Genomic DNA, 17,309 nt, shown 5'->3' with positions numbered 1-17,309 from the left:
TGCGTTCCGTAGAGACCGTTCCCTCCATAACTCCCTGGTCCACTCGTCCCTTCCTACCCAAACCACCCCATCCCCGGGCACTTTCCCCTGCAACCGCATGAGATGCAACACCTGTCCCTTTACCTCCCCCCTGAACTCCATCCAAGGACCCAAACAGTCTTTCCAGGTGAGACAGAGGTTCACCTGCACCTCCTCCAACCTCATCTATTGCATCCGCTGCTCCAGATGTCAACTTATTTACATCGACGAAACCGAATGCAGGCTCGGCGATCGCTTCGCTCAACACCTGCGCTCGGTCCGCGTTAACCAATCTGATCTCCTGGTGGCCGAGCACTTTAACTCCCCCACCCATTCCCAGTCTGACCTTTCTGTCATGGGCCTCCTCCAGTGCCATAGTGAGGCCCACCGCAAATTGGAGGAACAGCACCTCGTATTTCGCTTAGGCAGCTTGCAGCCCAGTGGTATGAACATCGACTTCTCCAACTTTAGATAGTTCCTCTGTCCCTCTCTTCCCCTCCTCCTTCCCAGATCTCCCTCCATCTTCCTGTCTCCACCTATATCCTTCCTTTGTCCCGCCCCCCTGACATCAGACTGAAGAAGGGTCTCGACCCGAAACGTCGCCCATTCCTTCTCTCCCGAGATGCTGCCTGACCTGCTGAGTTACTCCAGCATTTTGTGAATAAATACCTTCGATTTGTACCAGCATCTGCAGTTATTTTCTTATTCTATAACACCATATGCATACTGTAATTTTAACACAGCAGTTAATGAAATAATTGATCTGTAAGTTTTCCAATCGATCACTTAGTAAAATTCTAATCCGTTTAAACTGTAGTTAAAGTCCATTCTAATTCAAGATTATATTTACATTTTTTGGAAGTAAGAGTGAAGGGTGATTACCTGGGGGAAAAAATGTCAAGATTAACAGATCAAATGAAAGAATAAGATCTAAGAGACTGATTGCCAATACAAAGTAACAAATCTATTCCGTACAAGATATCAATTTTAAAATAATTCAGTGAGGCAGGAGGTATATTCCTAAAACCTTATCAGATAAATGTAAAACATGATTTATAATTTAAAATTAACTGTAAATGATTGTGAATGGCTTTGTCATTCAGCACCACTCTAGCCTCTCCCATACTATGCTCTAAGATCTCTGCCATGGTCTTGAGCTATCACTGTCTATGTCCTTCTACTGCTTCCTGCTTCTTTATTTATCCATCTCAACCACTCACTCAACATCTTGTTATCTTTAAATTTTCAAACTTTTGCATGAGACATTGCCTATGCAATTTCATCAATTTCACTAACTCATACCATCCAGTTTTCCCTTCTCCATTACTGAATTGTTTCCTATTGTTATACTTGGCCACATGCTGTAAATTTTTCTCATGCTCACACAAAGATCTGGGACATCAAGATGCACATCTTCAATACCATTTGAACTTATAAATTTAGTGCTACCTCAAAGTACATGTAAAATCTGGGTAAATTTACCCAATCTTAACAACTTGAGCAAAATTGTACATCTCAATGCAAAATAGATCTAACTGTAAACCCTATGTATACTCTGACTAAAACCCAGTAAGCTTAATTCATTGTTTCTTTCTTATCAAATATGGTTTCTCCATTATCAATTTTTTTTGAATATCGTCTTAACTTCCTTTTAGTTATGGACTCAGGACTCAGTCACTTCACAATGAAAGAACTCTTAAAAATGGCTTTCAGTGAGGATGCATCACTAAACCTTGATTTAATTTGGTTTTGGTTTAAGAGTTCTAAAATTTATCCAAAAATAGAGTTGTACAAAATGCCCCTTGGTGCTGCAATTTCAACTTTTATCTTGAATGCAGAGCTCACTCCTTGTGCCTGAATGTTGACTGGAAGCTCCAGAACTCATTCCCTGAGTCCAATAAGTTGTCCATTTCTATGCTTTTTAAATCACACCCAAATACAGGGTTGCAGGGGGAGAAGGGGAATGGGTTGCTAGAAAATGGTCCATATTTCGCTTTTCCATAACAAAATCATGTGACTAAGAAATTTGATACCTGAAAACCGGCCTACCGTTGAGTTCCACTAATCTTTTAAGCAGATTTTTTTTATACCCACCATTTTACATTCTCTAATACACTTGCATTCTCATTTGCAAACTGTAAGAAAGTATTTAATTTGTTTTCAACCTCCTCATAAAATTACCACGTATTAAGTCTTAAGTATTCTTAAAGATGTGTGACAGTTTGGATCTTGTAGCATGTGTTCACTCAAAGATCAGAAATATGAATTCCTCAGAATTGGCCTAGAATATTACTTGAAATGTCTGCATTAGTCGGGCACATGAAAGCAATCACGGTGGTGCAGCAGTTAGTGCAGCTGTCTCTAGCTCCAGTGAACTGGGTTCAATTCTGACTGGCTATGTGGCATTTGTGTGTTCTCTTTGATCTCCCAGGTGATTTGGTTTCCTATTGCACCCCAAAGATATGTCAGTTGTTAGGTTAATTGGCTCCTGTAAATTGCCCTGTGGGCAGGTGGTAGGAGAAGAACGAGGGCACATATGAGAAAATAGATTACGAGTCGATAAGGCCTCTGTATTTGTAATATGCACTCTGAAATAAATTGGGGAATGGCTTTGATGGGATTGTTCTGAGAACTGTTTTAGACTCAATGGGCTGAATTGCTACATTGTCAAGATTTTTTTTTGAGAATAACTAAATGATGCTTAAGACAATACATCTACATAATGGTGAAAAAGGAGGTATTAAATTGTCTTTTTCAATGTAAGTAGTGACTATTTACAACATTTCCTGTGCAGTTAAATTATTCCAATGTGGAAAGTTGAATACTAGATCAGTTTCATCTTTGTGGTTCCCAAGGCAACTTAAGCCTGCATTGTCATAAAGACTCGTACTCTAGGGTAGTCAGAAGGTTGCCAGTCTTCAAAATAGAACAGTTCTCCAGTCTGCACGTGACGCATCCTAGATCATCGAGGAAGAGAGAGGTTGAAATTGGAAAGGCTCTGCAATATCTTTGAGGATGAGGACATGTTGCTTGAAGACTGGAGATGTTGAACTTCTGCATGAAAATGAAGGGGGTTCAGCTTCGTGTGACTTTATCGTAGGTGAACTTTGACAGAATAACCAGGACAAATTTAATTAGTATTTGGTAAAGTTTGGACTAATGAAAATCAGCATGGATTTGTTAAAGTCAAACCATGTTTGATTAAGTTAATTAAATTAAAGAGAAGGTTTTGCAGATAATGTTTTGCATATGAGCTTTCAAAGACATTTGCCCAAAATATTGCATATTACCAAAGTAAAAATGAATGGAATTAAAGAGGTAATAACACTGGTGGATACAGAATTCAAGAAGGGGCAGGTCGCAGACTCGAGGGGTAATTTAAACACAATGTGCTAGAGTAACTTAGCGGGTCAAGCAGCTTCTGTGGGGGGATTGGATAGGCAACATTTTGATTCTTCAGACTGAGTGCAGTTGGGTGCAGAAAACTGGAAAAAGAGAGCTGGTACAAACCCTGGCAAGTGACAGATGGAAACAGATGAGGGAGGGGTTGATTGGATATGGGTGGAGTAAGGCCAGGGATGAAAAGGAGACAAAAGGATGGTCAGATAAGCAGAAAACAGGATTAAATATAAAACCCGAGGGAGGGACATGTGGGAAGAGGTCTGGGATAGTGGGAGAAATGCACCAGGGTGGGACAGGGTGCCCTGAAAAGCAAGAGTGTGTGTGGGGGGTGGGGGGTTAATGCCTAAAATTGGAGAATTCAATGTTCATACCATTGGGTGGTAAGCTACCCAAGCGGAGTATGAGGTGTTGTTTCTCCTGATTGCATGTGGCTTCACTCTGGCATTGAAGGAAGTACAGGACAGAAAGATTGGTATAGGAAGGGGATTTAAAATGATTAGCAGGCAGGCCTCGGTGGACCAAGTGGAAATGTTCAGCAAAGCAGTCGCCGCCTGCTTGCATGGTCTGGCCAATGTAAAGGAGGCCACATCGAGAGCACCGAATATTGTCGATCATGTTTGAAGAGGTACATGTGAGCCTCCGTCGCACCTGGTTGGGTTCCCTGGATAGAAGTGAGTGAGGAGATGTAAGGGCAGGTGTTACATCTGCTACGATTCTGCTGCAGGGGACACTACTTACAATACAATACAATATATCTTTATTGTCATTGTACAGGGGTACAACGAGATTGGGAATGCGCCTACCATACGATGCAATAATTTAATTAGCTAGTCAGTATTAATTTAAGCAACAACAACAACAACCCAACGAAACAAATTGTAACAGTTTTAAGACAGAATAAAGTGCAAGTAGATCTGTGCCAGTTCACTGTGCGTTTTGAGCATCCGGCTCAGCAGGACCGGTTCATAGCGGCTATGGCCCTGGGGATGAAGCTGTTCCTGAGTCTGGAGGTGCGGGCGTAGAAGGCCTTGTATCGTCTGCCCGATGGAAGGAGTTCGAACAGACTGTTGCAGGGGTGTGAAGAGTCTTTGTGGATGCTGGTGGCTTTTCTGAGGCATCGTGTGTTGTAGATGCCCTCCAAGGCTGGTAGCTGTGTTCCGATGGTCCTCTGAGCTCTATGGGCTACCCGCTTGGGGGTGATTAGCAGTGTTTTGTTGTTTCTTTAGACTGAAGGAAAATTTAGGATTTGGATCTGCTGGGTAATGTCAATAGCTCCACACTGAACTGCTGGTAATATTCCATGCCATCAGGTTGGAATTTCCCATATGAACACTGAAGTACAGAACTTGAAATCAATGCAGGTACAGCAGGCAGTGAAGAAAGCTAATGCATGTTAGCCTTCATAACGAGAGGATTTGAGTATAGGAGCAAAGAGGTCCTTCTGCAGTTGTATAGGGCCCTGGTGAGACCACATCTGGAGTATTGTGTGCAGTTTTGGTCACTTAATTTAAGGAAGGACGTCCTTGCTATTGAGGCAGTACAGCGCAAGTTCACAAGGTTAATCCCCGGGTTGGCGGGACTGTCATATGATAACCGCAAGGTAGACACAAAATGCTGGAGTAACTCAGCGGGTCAGGCAGCATTCCGGGAGAGAAGGAATGGGTGATGTTTCGGGTCGAGACCCTTCTTCAGACTGATGTCAGGAGAGGGGGCGGGACCCGCCCAAGGCCTTGTGTTGACATAGAATTGGTAAAATGGGCAGATGACATTTAATGCAGAGATGTGTGAAATAGTGCTTTTGGGTGGGCTGAATAATTTCATATGAATTGCAACTTTTTGCAAAAGTTAAAGTTATGAATTGGAGCAAGGCCTACTTCGATTGTATTCGACATGAACTTGCTAAAGTTGATTGGAGTAGGGGTATTCGGCACAAACTTGCTAAAGTTGATTGGAGTAGATTGTTTGCGGGCAAAGGAATGTCTGTTAAATGGGATGCTTTTAAAAGTGTGCTGACAAGAGTTGAGGAATGCATGTTCCGTTTAGAGTGAAGGACAAGGCAGGTAAGGAAGCTGGATGACGAGAGAAATTTAGGCTCTGGTCAGGAAAAAGAAGGAGGCATGGAACATGTACACAGCTAGGATCAAGTGTATCCCTGAAAGAGTTTCGGGAACTAAGGAGCATACTTGAGAAGGAAATCAGGAGGGTAGGAGATAGCTGTCAGGGACTATTAAGGAGAATCCAAAGAGATTTTATTAGTAAGTTCAGAGAATAAGAGTACTGTAACTAGAGAGAGTCAGAAACCAAAGTGGTCACCTCTGTGTGGAGCCTCAGGAGATGGGTAAGGTCCTCCATGAGTATTTCTCCTTTTACTGTGTTGCAATTACTGACACAAAGACTTAGTGATCAGTACTGCACTGCTGGAAGCAATGCTGGTGGATTATAACATTTATAAGTAACGAATTGGGATAATTTGTAACGAGGAAAAATTCAGATCCATTCAAAAAAAATTGAACAGGTCTAGTTAAATGATTTTACTAAAGAACTAATACGTATAGCGGGCTAATACTTAAACAGTGCATTAATTCCAAGTATATACCTGTAATATTCGCTAGCGAGTTATTATGATTGCTTAATGTTGTCATTGAAACTGTTAGAAATGGTATAGAAATTGTTAGAAATAGTGATCCCATTCAATGGATTTTTGACTATTACATAACTGATTTGGAAAATAATGTTATCAATAATTTTATTTTTTTTTCATAGCCACAAACCTATTGTTGTGTTATGGCCAACTAAATTTTGTTTCATTTCAAGAATTAAATTGAGTTCACTTTGTGTAGAAAAGCACTGCTCAGTGAATGTTATTTTACTGCATTGGTACAGGAATTATTAGTTGGCCACGTTAAAGACCATCAACAAGGTCTGGAGAAATTTAATTAAATGTTCACTTTCTTTCACAGTAAGTTAAATGGGTGAATAAACCTTGTGTAGAATTGCTAAGACTGTACCGTCAGCAATAGGCAAACATGCATGTATGTTCAATTTAACCATAGTTTACATTGTTGAAACTTTGTAGCAGTGACTGTAACTAGATCAAGGAAGGCATCTCGAATTGGAAAATCAAAAACACTACAGAACCTGGAAATTTAAAATAAAACAAGGAAGTCTGGAACAGTATTGCAGGTGACATCTGTAGAAAGAGAAGTGGAATTAATGCATTGGGCCAAGGGCCAAGGACCATTCATCCAGTTCTGACAAAAGGCTTAAAACTTGAAATAGGAACTTTCCTCTTTCCACAGATGATACCTGGCGTGCTGCAGATTTCCACTACTTTCTGTTTCTTCATTTACCTCTAATTTGATTAGTTTAACACAAAGTTGATGAATCAAGGAATATAGCTGTTAATTTTCATCTAATCAGAGCTAAAGCAAGTATTCAGAGAGTTGACTGGATTTAGAAGCAATTATTGCAATATCTATATATTTTAACAATTGTGTGAAATTTGATCTGAATATTTTTAAATGGGTGATGTTGATTAGCTTGTAATGACTAAAATACATCCAATTCAGGTGCTTAAAATTTTATTTTCAAAGTTTGTCCTGTAATTCAATTTTGCATAATTAATGCCCATAATATTTTTATGCAACGATATAATCTTGGAACATTAAATGTGCAAACTAGGAAAATCAATATGCCAGCATTTTTTAAATGTCAAATAGTACAATGATCTCAGATCTCAATGTATAGTTGGTGTAGACCATATTGTGAACCAGAGGGATACTTTTGAAGTGAAACGTTTATTCAGTCCATTATAGATGAGGCTCTCACTACGGTCTCCTCGATACGCCGCAGCTCCGCTCTTGCTCTCCCTCCCACCATTCGTAACAAGGCCAGAGTCCCCCTTGTCCTCACCTTCCACCCCATCAGCTGTCCATACAACGTATAATCCTCCAACATTTTTGCCACCTCCAACGGGATCCCACTACTGGTCACATCTTCCCATCTCCACCCCTTTCTGCTTTCCGCAGAGACCGTTCCCTCCGAAACTCCCTGGTCAACTCACCCTTCTCACCCAAACCACCGTCTCCCCAGGTACTTTCCCCTGCAACCGCAGGAGAAGCAACACCTGTCCCTTTACCTCCCCCCTCGACTCCATCGAGGACCCAGGTGAGGCAGAGGTTCACCTGCACCTCCTCCAACCTCATCTACTGTATCCGCTGTTCCAGGGTCTCTACATCGGCGAAACCAAGCGCAGGCTCGGCGACCGTTTCACTGAACACCTCCGCTCAGTCCATCTTCACCTACCTGATCTCCCGGTGGTTCAGCACTTCAACTCGCCCTCCCATTCCCAATCTGACCTGGGCCGCCTCCATTGTCAGAGTGAGACCCAGTGCAAATTGGAAGAACAGCACTCATATTTTGCTTGGGTAGTTTACACCCAGCGGTATGAACATCTAACCTCAGATAGCCCTTGCTTTCTCTCTCCATCCCCTCCCCCTTCCCAGTTCTACCACTAGTCTTACTGTCTCCGACTACATTCTATCTTTGTCCCGCCCCCTCCCCTGACATCAGTCTGAAGAAGGGTCTCGACCCGAAACGTCACCCATTCCTTCTCTTCAGAGATGCTGCCTGACCCACTGAGTTACTCCAGCATTTTGTGTCTACCTGCAATTTAAACCAGCATCTGCAGTTCTTTCCCACACATTTATTCAGCTCATTCCTTTTCTTCCAAGAATGATTCATTATGATCATCAAGGTTGAGCAGGTGAGGAAAGCGCTGAGCAGACCGCCCAGGCAAAGCCATGGGTCCTGATGGTGTCAGCCCCAGGGTACTCAATGCATGGGCCAGCCAGTTGTGTGGAATACTCCAGCATACCTGAGCCTGAGCCTGGAGAGGGTTCCTGTGATGTGGAGACATCCTGCCTGGTTCCTGGACCAAAGAGGACGTGTCCCAACTCCTCCAAGGACTACAGACCGGTGGTGCTGACCTCACATGTCCCTGGAGAGGCTGGTGCCCACTCACTCACCTGCAACCTCTGGTTAAACCCCACCTGGACCCCCTGCAGTTCACTCACCAAACAAAGGTGGGGGTTGAGGGCGCCATCATCCACCTGCTCCATCGTTCCTGTGCTCACCTGGATAAGCCGGGAAGCATTGCAAGAGTCAAGTTTGTTTTTACTTCAGTGCTTTTAACACCAGCCGCCTGCACTGCTGGGGAGCAAACTGATGAAGATGCTGGTGGATGCTCCACTGGTGTCCTGGATCACCAACTACCTGACTGGACGACCACAGTATGTCAGGCTACAGAACTGTGTCTCGGACATGGTGGTGAGCAACACAGGGGCCCACAGTGGACGATCCTCTCTCTCTTCCTGTTCACCATCTACACCTTGGACTTCAGATATAACTCGGACTCCTGCCACCTGCAGAGGTTTTCAGGTGATTCTGCAATTGTGGGCTGCACCAGTGGGGGGAGGGAAGCTGAATACAGAGGTGTAGTCAACCACTTTGTTGAGTGTTGTGGGCTGAATCACCTGCAGCTCAACACCGACAAGACTAAGGAGTTAGTGGTGGACTTTAGGAGGAGAGGAACTCCCCTGTCCCCTGTCTCCATCAATGGTGTGGATGTGCAGTTTACCATGAGTACAAATACCTTGGAGTGTACATGGACAGTAAACTGGACTGGTCCAGGAACGCTGAGGTCTTGTACAGGAAGGGACAGAGCCGGCTGTACTTTCTGAGGAGGCTCTGCTCTTTCAACGTCTGCAGTAGAATCATATCATATCATATATATACAGCCGGAAACAGGCCTTTTCGGCCCTCCAAGTCCGTGCTGCCCATCGATCCCCGCACATTAACACTATCCTACACCCACTAGGGACAATTTTTACATTTACCCAGCCAATTAACCTACATACCTGTACGTCTTTTGGAGTGTGGGAGGAAACCGAAGATCTCGGAGAAAACCCACGCAGGTCACGGGGAGAACGTACAAACTCCTTACAGTGCAGCACCCGTAGTCAGGATCGAACCTGAGTCTCCGGCGCTGCATTCGCTGTAAAACAGCAACTCTACCGCTGCGCTACCGTGCAGATGTTCTACCGATAGGTGGTGGGAAGGGTCATCCTCTATGCTGTCGTGTGCTGGGGCAGCAGGGCGAAGGACGCGTACTCCAACAGAATCAACAAGCTCATCAGGATGGCTGCCTCCGTCCTGGGGGTGGAGTTGGATTCACTGGAAATGGTCTTGGAGGGGAGGATGCTCCTCAAACTGCGGAGCACCTTAGATAATACATCACCTTAGATAATACAGCTCACTGGTCAACCTGAGGAGCACCTTCAGCAACAGACCTTTTCCACCAAGATGCAGCACAGAAAGCCCCAGGAGATCATTTTTCCCTGTGGCTATCAAACCGTACAACTCGTCCCCCTTCTGACTTGGAGTATACTGATTCCCCCCCCCCTACCCCCTAACCCCCCCCACCCCTCCCCATCCCAAATCCTGGACTTTCTACTCGTCCCTTGAATTACATGTATCTTGTGTTTTATGACTGTTGGCAGACCAATTTCCCTCCTGGGATAAATAAAGTTCTATTGTATCATATCGCATTACAGTTTAAAGCTTCATGGAAGTGTTAAACTCAGTTATCTGTCCTAGCAGTAACATCCCAAAAAATCCAAATCAAAGTCAATACATACTGTATTGTAGTACCGACCGGCAAAGATCAGGTCAGTATAGTTCAGTAATTTAGCTTTCAGTAACAAACCATGCTGATTATCCCTAATCAATCCCTGTCTATCCAAATGCATGTGCATCCTATCCCTTAGAATCCTCTCCAGTCACTTTCCAATCACAGATGTGAGGTTACTAGTCTATGGTTCCTGCGTTTTTCTTTGCAGCCCTTCTTAAATAGATGCGTAACATTAGCCGCCCTCCAGTCTTCCGGCACCTCACCCATGCATAACGATGATTCGTATATCTCAGCTTCTCTATCTTTCCACAGTGTCCTTGCATATATTTGATCAGACCTGGAAGATTTATCTACCTTTATACATCTATCTGCAATAAAATAACATCTTGATCTGAGGTGGGTTATTTGTGATGTTGGAAAATATGCCTGAGAATTATATATTTTTTTACTTATGTATTGTTTGTTCCATCCCTTTTCTGTTCCTCTGTAGATATCCACCAACAAAATTGCTTTAGGGGATGACAGGATCGCTCTACAGCCTTTGGCAAGGGCCAGGAGTCAACTGAGCAAGATTAGGTAGAGTAGAAGTGACAGCTGCTCAGTATCATGCATGACAGATGTGATTGGACTAACCAGTGCTTAGGCAAAGAAGAGCACACATTAACATTGGGGAAGGGTGGAGAAGCAAACTTTGTCACCTGCATGCAGGATAATGCCTTAACATACAAACGGCTCTCCGAACTTACTGCCTCCCATTAAGAGAAAGCAAAATCAGGTAGCTTGCATGAATTGGTACAACTTAACAATTCACTGATTTGAACAATTTAAGTTTTATTTTAAATAAAATACACTTATATCTATTTATTTTGGTATCTATTTAAATATTATTTTAAAATATTCTGATATTTTGCACTTTTTTATTTGGTAATGTATATTTTAATTGATAGGTTCTAAAATATTTAATATCTGCACAATTTAAAGAGGTTATACTCTTTACACAACAACATTGATTTTTTGATACATTTTAGATAAGGAAGGATATTGGTAGAATCTCAAAGTAGAAATTCTATTTTTTCAAGGCTTTGCATTCAGATTTTTAAATTAATATTTGGTCATGTTTTACATTTTAACTGTTTGAAAATGTTTTAAGAGAATTCTCGCTCTCCACTTTTCCACTGAGTTCAATGCCCTCAAAAGCATTTATACTTCCAATCAGAATATACATAGACAGCAAGAATTTTGTAGCCAGAGTTTCTGCAATTTCCATTCTTTCTTTGGCAATCAAGGATCTATCTCCCCTTCACCATGTAATCCCAACCTACATAAAATGCCTCTTTTATTTATCCCAACCATTTGTTTCTAGAAAAGATGAAGACACAATAATGTTTACAATAAGTACAAAAGGAAGGAGGCACTTTTGTCACAAGTGCATGTGACCAAAGGAGTGTCTGTCAAATGCACTCGAATCAATAGTGAAAATATTGCTGGCGTGCAAATGAGTTGTGATTTCTGCATGAAGGAAGATTCTTCAAAATTAACAATGTTGTGATTTTAAATGGTTGTGCTTTTCTATAATCGGAACCTCACCAAGGTAGACTTGAATCAGCACGATCCAGCTTTTAAAATATGCCTTTTTTTCGGGATAAATAATTGATTTCCAGTGGAAATGATTGTTTGCAGTTCTGAAGTTTACATGTGGATGAATTACACTGCATTTTGTTGTAAAACTATTACTTTTGATATATCATCAAACAAGATTTTTAAGGTTTTTTTCTGCATCAATTTGTAAGTCATAATGGTTTCAGTCACGTTCCGATATTTGTGGGAAATTATTGGAAGCCACATTCAAACATACTAAACCTTCATTTGCATGCTTAATATGTTCAGCATTAGCCACGGCACCCCTTTGGCTGCATTGCATGGGCCTAATAAATGTGTTCACTGAATGTAGCCGCTTTTCAAAAGCGTTTGTAGATTGGAATATTAAATCTCACAGTGCTGCTGCTCGAGCTATCTATTTATGGTGTGACATGAAATACCTTGGATTTTTCTATGCACTAATTTGCATACTGTGAAGGTTTATTCATATAATTAGTAATGTGCTTCATATAATGTTTAAACTATGTGTAAAGGATTCTTACAATTTTTTGGAAAGACTACTACATGAATCTTTTCATCTAGCCACCAAAGCTAGGTTTGTTCATTTTATTTCAACAGGAAATATGATGTTCGAAAAGATAGTTCGCAGTTACATATTTTTATTAAATTCAAAAGTGAATTCAAGGGTTCTGAAGCATCTGCTATTGAGCATTCAGTGCCCAAGTAACAGTTTGTGACCTACTCTTGATTCACCTTTGCATGAAGTATTTTCATCATCCTAAAGTAGCAATTATTTGGCAATATCCCTGCCAAAACTTCAACACATACATTCATACATATTGGCCTAGGATTTTTGTTTTTCTTTCCATCAAAGAAAATTGTTCTCTTTTCTACTTGTTGTTTTTCATGGATTTCAGACTTGAACAAGGTGGGTTTCAAGTTTTGCTTATGTTTATTTTATATTATTTTGGTCAGTTTTTGCACAAAATTTCAGTGATGTCTGTTTCAACAAAAACAGGCTGATTTCATCAATCCACTGTTTCCCTTTTTTCTGTGACTTTAACTTTAAGCCACTGCTGGTGTATAGCTTTTATAATTTGTGTTTCTTCCCAGTTACTGACTTTCATGTTGTCCAACTTTTTAGTATAAAACATGCACTGAGATGAGGAAAATCAATGTCTACTGAAATATTATTATGCAGGTAAAACAGTGATTTCTTTGTATAAATCAACTGTCAAAATTAGGTCAAGTTGGTGTGTTAACAAGTAATTTATAAACTTAAACTCAAGACGAAACACTCTGCTTTTTACTTGGCAATCTCGGATATCAATTTTGTATACGAACGAGCAGCACTGGCAGCAGCTTTCTCCTAAATCTCAATAGTCGAGACTGTTTTATTGTCATACGCACTGGCAATCGGAAAATTGAATTTGTAACTGGTATCCCAGTAAGATAAGAAACCATGTTGGTACTTGCAGGTGCAGAATCAAGAGTTGCTTTAACCAAAACTTTTTATTTGGGTTTGAATGTTTGTCAAAATTATCTGACAGAGGAACTCCAGAGCTTGCAACTGGTGAAAGGGTTCCAGAAGTTGAGTGCAACAATTAAAGAGACCTTTATTTTACAGATTTGCAGGGTTAAGTGACCATATTTTGTCTGTTGAAATTTCTCAAATATTTCTGGTTGCTAGAAAATGATGCACTGGAAAACATGCTCCCTCGCCCTAAGAAAGATTTGGTGGAGCCTTTGTGCTTCTTGTTACGTTAATATAGCTTCAGTGAATTGGAAACTGAGCTATTCGCTCTTTTTTTGCCTTGCATCTAAATCTGGTTCTGATGAAGTTCATGTAAAAATCTGAGTGGGGAATGGTTCACTCATCGTGAAGAGTAAAAGCACTGAAGTGCATGCTGCCAGGTTAGGCCTGTAGCAGGGCATGAAAACATAACAGAAGATAAAACCTGCTCATCTTATTGCATGCCATGTTGCATTCTAAATGATAACGGCATTGTTATGGTCATATAGATTATGTTTAAATAATCACTAACCAATTGATCATCCCAAAGTTCTACATTAACTCTTTTATCAGGAGGTGAATGTTTAGTTTAGAGATACAGCATGGAAACAGGCCCTTCAGCCCACCACATCCACGCTGGCCATCAATCACCTGTTTACACTAATGTTATGTTATCCTGCTTTCTCATCCACTCCCAAAACACCAGGGGCAATTTACAGAGGCCAATTAACCTACAAACACACACGTCTTTGGGATATGGGGAAAAAAACAGAGCATCCAGAGGAAACTTATGCAGTCACAGGGAGAACATGCAAACTCCACACAGACAGCACCCGAGGTCAGGATCGAACCTGGGTCTCTGGTGCTGTGAGACGGCAGCTCTCCCAACTGCACCTCTCCCAACTGCACCACTGTGACACCTACATTGGTGGTGGATAATTACATAGTTAAGGGAGTGGTAGAACCTTACACATACACAATATTAATCTGAAGAATTCACATTCTTCCACAGCCTCCATTCACAGTCTCATTTCTTGACAACTGAATCTTGAAACTCCAAGTTCTTTGATTGTAATAAACTGTTCTTCACACTGGGGAAAAACACCAGTTACGGATGCTGCTTATAGTAGCTTATAGTATAGTAGCTCTATCACTATCTACACTGTCCCAAACACTGCAGATTCCTTTTTATTGCCCCCCACCATCAATCCACAAGCCCACTTGAATGGCCTCCCAGACAATGGTACCCTTCTCCACCCACTTAATCTAGTCCAAACTGTTATCAACTACCTGAAAATCAAAAGCCTGCATATGGAGAAAATGTGAAATAAAAATAAAATGCCTGAAATACCTGGTTATGGCAGCATATCTGGAGGGTGAAACCAAGGTGAGATCAGGTCGCTGACTCTTCAGAATTAGGAAAATAGAGAAAATATGTTCATTTTAACTGGTAGACAAGGGGTAAGAGTAGAGAGAACAAAGGGGTTGAGCGTTGACTGGAGAACAAGAGTAGATCAATGTTCCAGATTTATTTGAACTAGGAGAGACTGCCATGGGGTTATTATGTTAGCTAGCTTTACAGGAAGAGATAAATAGTGAGAGGAAAGAAGACAAAAATTGGAGAAAGATTACCAATGGAATTGAGGCACAAAAGATGCAGATGTCAAGTACTTGACTGGGCAAAGGCTGAGGCCCCTGCACTCCCACTACTGCCATGTTTGTCATATCTGCATGTTCCTACCAAGGTTAATCTAGGCAATGTAGCTCAAGGTGTGTGACTTCTTCCTGATCAGTCGTCATATAACCTACTGGTTCATCATCTGAACATCAGGCCAGCTCAAATTCCTGAGTCAATGTTGCTTGCTTTGCAGACAGTTCCTGCCCTGGATCTTGCCAATCTCTTCCCATTCCCACATGCTGCCATTTGTCCTGTCATTCATAATTAAATTTGCTTTATAAGGTATAAGTCTTACAACCAGTAGTTTTAGTTGGAAAGGTTTATTTGATAAAAATAATCACTTTTCTCATCTCTTGGTTTAAAGCGCTGCTTTACCTAGCAACGGGCTACAAATTCATTCATACCTTTGTTTATCTTTCTGCATTACAGGTCTCTGGAACAGTTTAGATCTTTCCCAGCATGATTTATCATTTAGTACATAAGGATGTCTGAATAGTGAATTTCAATTTGAGACAAAGTAAATAATTGCAACAATATTATTATTTTTTAGTAAATGGAAAATAAAGAGCCTCCTTAACGGGATCTTATTACACTGAGGTTCAAAATTTGCAATCGACAGCATAGCAAAATCGTTTCCAGTCCTTCAGCAGCTGTAAGCTTATTAAGCTCTAATACTTTTAAGATAAAAAATTCTGATACTACATATTTGAAAGCAAAGTGCGTTTTTATTTAAGCAATGCTCAAAAGAAATTGAACACATACCTTGCAATACTGAAGGATTGCCGGGTGAGGAGCTGAGAAATAAAAATATGATCACCTTGTTAGGATGGTACTAAAGATCTCCAAATAGTCAAGGGCTTAGATGAGGTGACATTTGTCAAGTGTGTTGAGCAAAAGTTCATTGGGCAATATTTACAGGGCCCTACAAAGGCAAGAGCAAAGCTTGACCTACTCTTAAGGAATGGAAAGGGCAGGTGACTGTAATGTCAATGGGCAAGCCTTTTGGGACCAGTGACCAGTTCTATTAGCTTTAAAATAGATATGGTTATGGACAGGGCTGCTCAACATGACAGAGTTCTAAATTGGAGCAAGGCCAACTTTAATGGCATGGGTAAGAAAGGCTTAGCTATGGGCTAATCGCGGAAACTGGGAGTAGCAGAGACGGGGCATTTTGGTTGGTAAGGATGACATGGATCAAATGGCCTGTTTCCGTTCTCCATGGCTATTACATATTACAGACTCTTTAAAAATTAATTGCAAAATATCTTTGTTAAAGAATTACAGTTCATCATAAAATTAGCTCCTTAATCCCAATTGCTGAGCATTATTATGTAATGTAAAAGATTCAAGTTATATTATAACTCCAATTGTTTTCTTATGAAATGACATAATTGGGGCATAATAATTCTTTTCAGAGTTGACCTAGGTTATGAGCTTTAGTTTTTCTTGTTTTCTTATTGTTTCTGCAAGACTAATCCTGTTAGTAACGATTACTAAATATTTATTGCCTGCATCATGGGTAAAAGTTAAGAAATTTTAGAAGAAAGCTGATAGACAAATCAGGGAGTATTAAAAATAAAATAGAAAAACCACAATGGTTAAAGGAACGATGATCATAAAACTTATTTAAAGAAGAGCCTCTAACTGGTGTGAACCTCCATTCACATCTAAGAGTCCACGTTGCTATCTGTTTAATACTGACCTCTGAAAAGGATGATTGAAACAACTGGTAGACACAAAATGCTGGAGTCACTCAGCGGGTCAGGCAGCATCTCGGGAGAGAAGGAATGAGTTACTCCAGCATTTTGTGTCTACCTTCGATATAAACCAGCATCTGCAGTTTTTTTCCTATACATTGAAACAACATTTTTGTCTAGATTTATGAAAACTAAAGGACATAAAACCTTTTATTCTAATTTGAATTAGGTGGATTGCAATGACCAAATTTTAAAAATTACTATCTGGCAGCACAAATGAGTTTTATTTCATCCTTTTATCAAGAGGGTGGAAAAACAGCATGGGTTAAAATTGAAATGGATAGAATAAAAGAACTATGCCCAGAAGAATTTATCTATAAATGGGAAGCGAAGCTATTAGTTAATGAAAAAGAGTCACCTTTGCTAAAACAGTTAATTAATATATTGTTGAAAACAGTTAAAGCTAATGATAAAAGATTTTTTTTAACAGCTAAAACTCCATTAGTAAAAAATAGATTACTGCCGTTTGCTTGGAATAATCAAATATTACAAGTCTGGGAACAGAAGGGTATTAAACATATAGGAGATTGCTATGAAGGAAATAATTTTTTGACATTTTCTCAATTGAGAAATAAATATCAAATTCCAGGGAATAGTATTTTTTTCTATTATCAACTACAATCTTTTTTAAGGGAAAAGTTAGGTAATAAT

General features: G+C 40.6%; 1 protein-coding gene across 5 annotated transcripts in view; it reads left to right on the top strand.

The window, feature by feature from the left end:
• atp11b (ATPase phospholipid transporting 11B) overlaps window positions 1-17,309 on the top strand; it is a 148,825-nt gene that overhangs the window by 122,274 nt on the left and 9,242 nt on the right. The window contains exon 29 of one of the 5 annotated variants that reach the window (XM_078410210.1): window positions 10,602-10,687. The exons of the other annotated variants lie outside the window; for them this stretch is intronic. Coding sequence (XP_078266336.1) covers window positions 10,602-10,687 — 86 coding nt within the window. The remainder of the gene's footprint in view (window positions 1-10,601; window positions 10,688-17,309) is intronic. 5 annotated transcript variants of the gene reach the window in all.

This window comes from Rhinoraja longicauda, chromosome 13 (genome assembly GCF_053455715.1).
Source record: "Rhinoraja longicauda isolate Sanriku21f chromosome 13, sRhiLon1.1, whole genome shotgun sequence".
Classification (NCBI taxonomy): Eukaryota; Metazoa; Chordata; class Chondrichthyes; order Rajiformes; family Arhynchobatidae; genus Rhinoraja; species Rhinoraja longicauda.
This window is presented reverse-complemented; position numbering and strand designations above follow the sequence as displayed.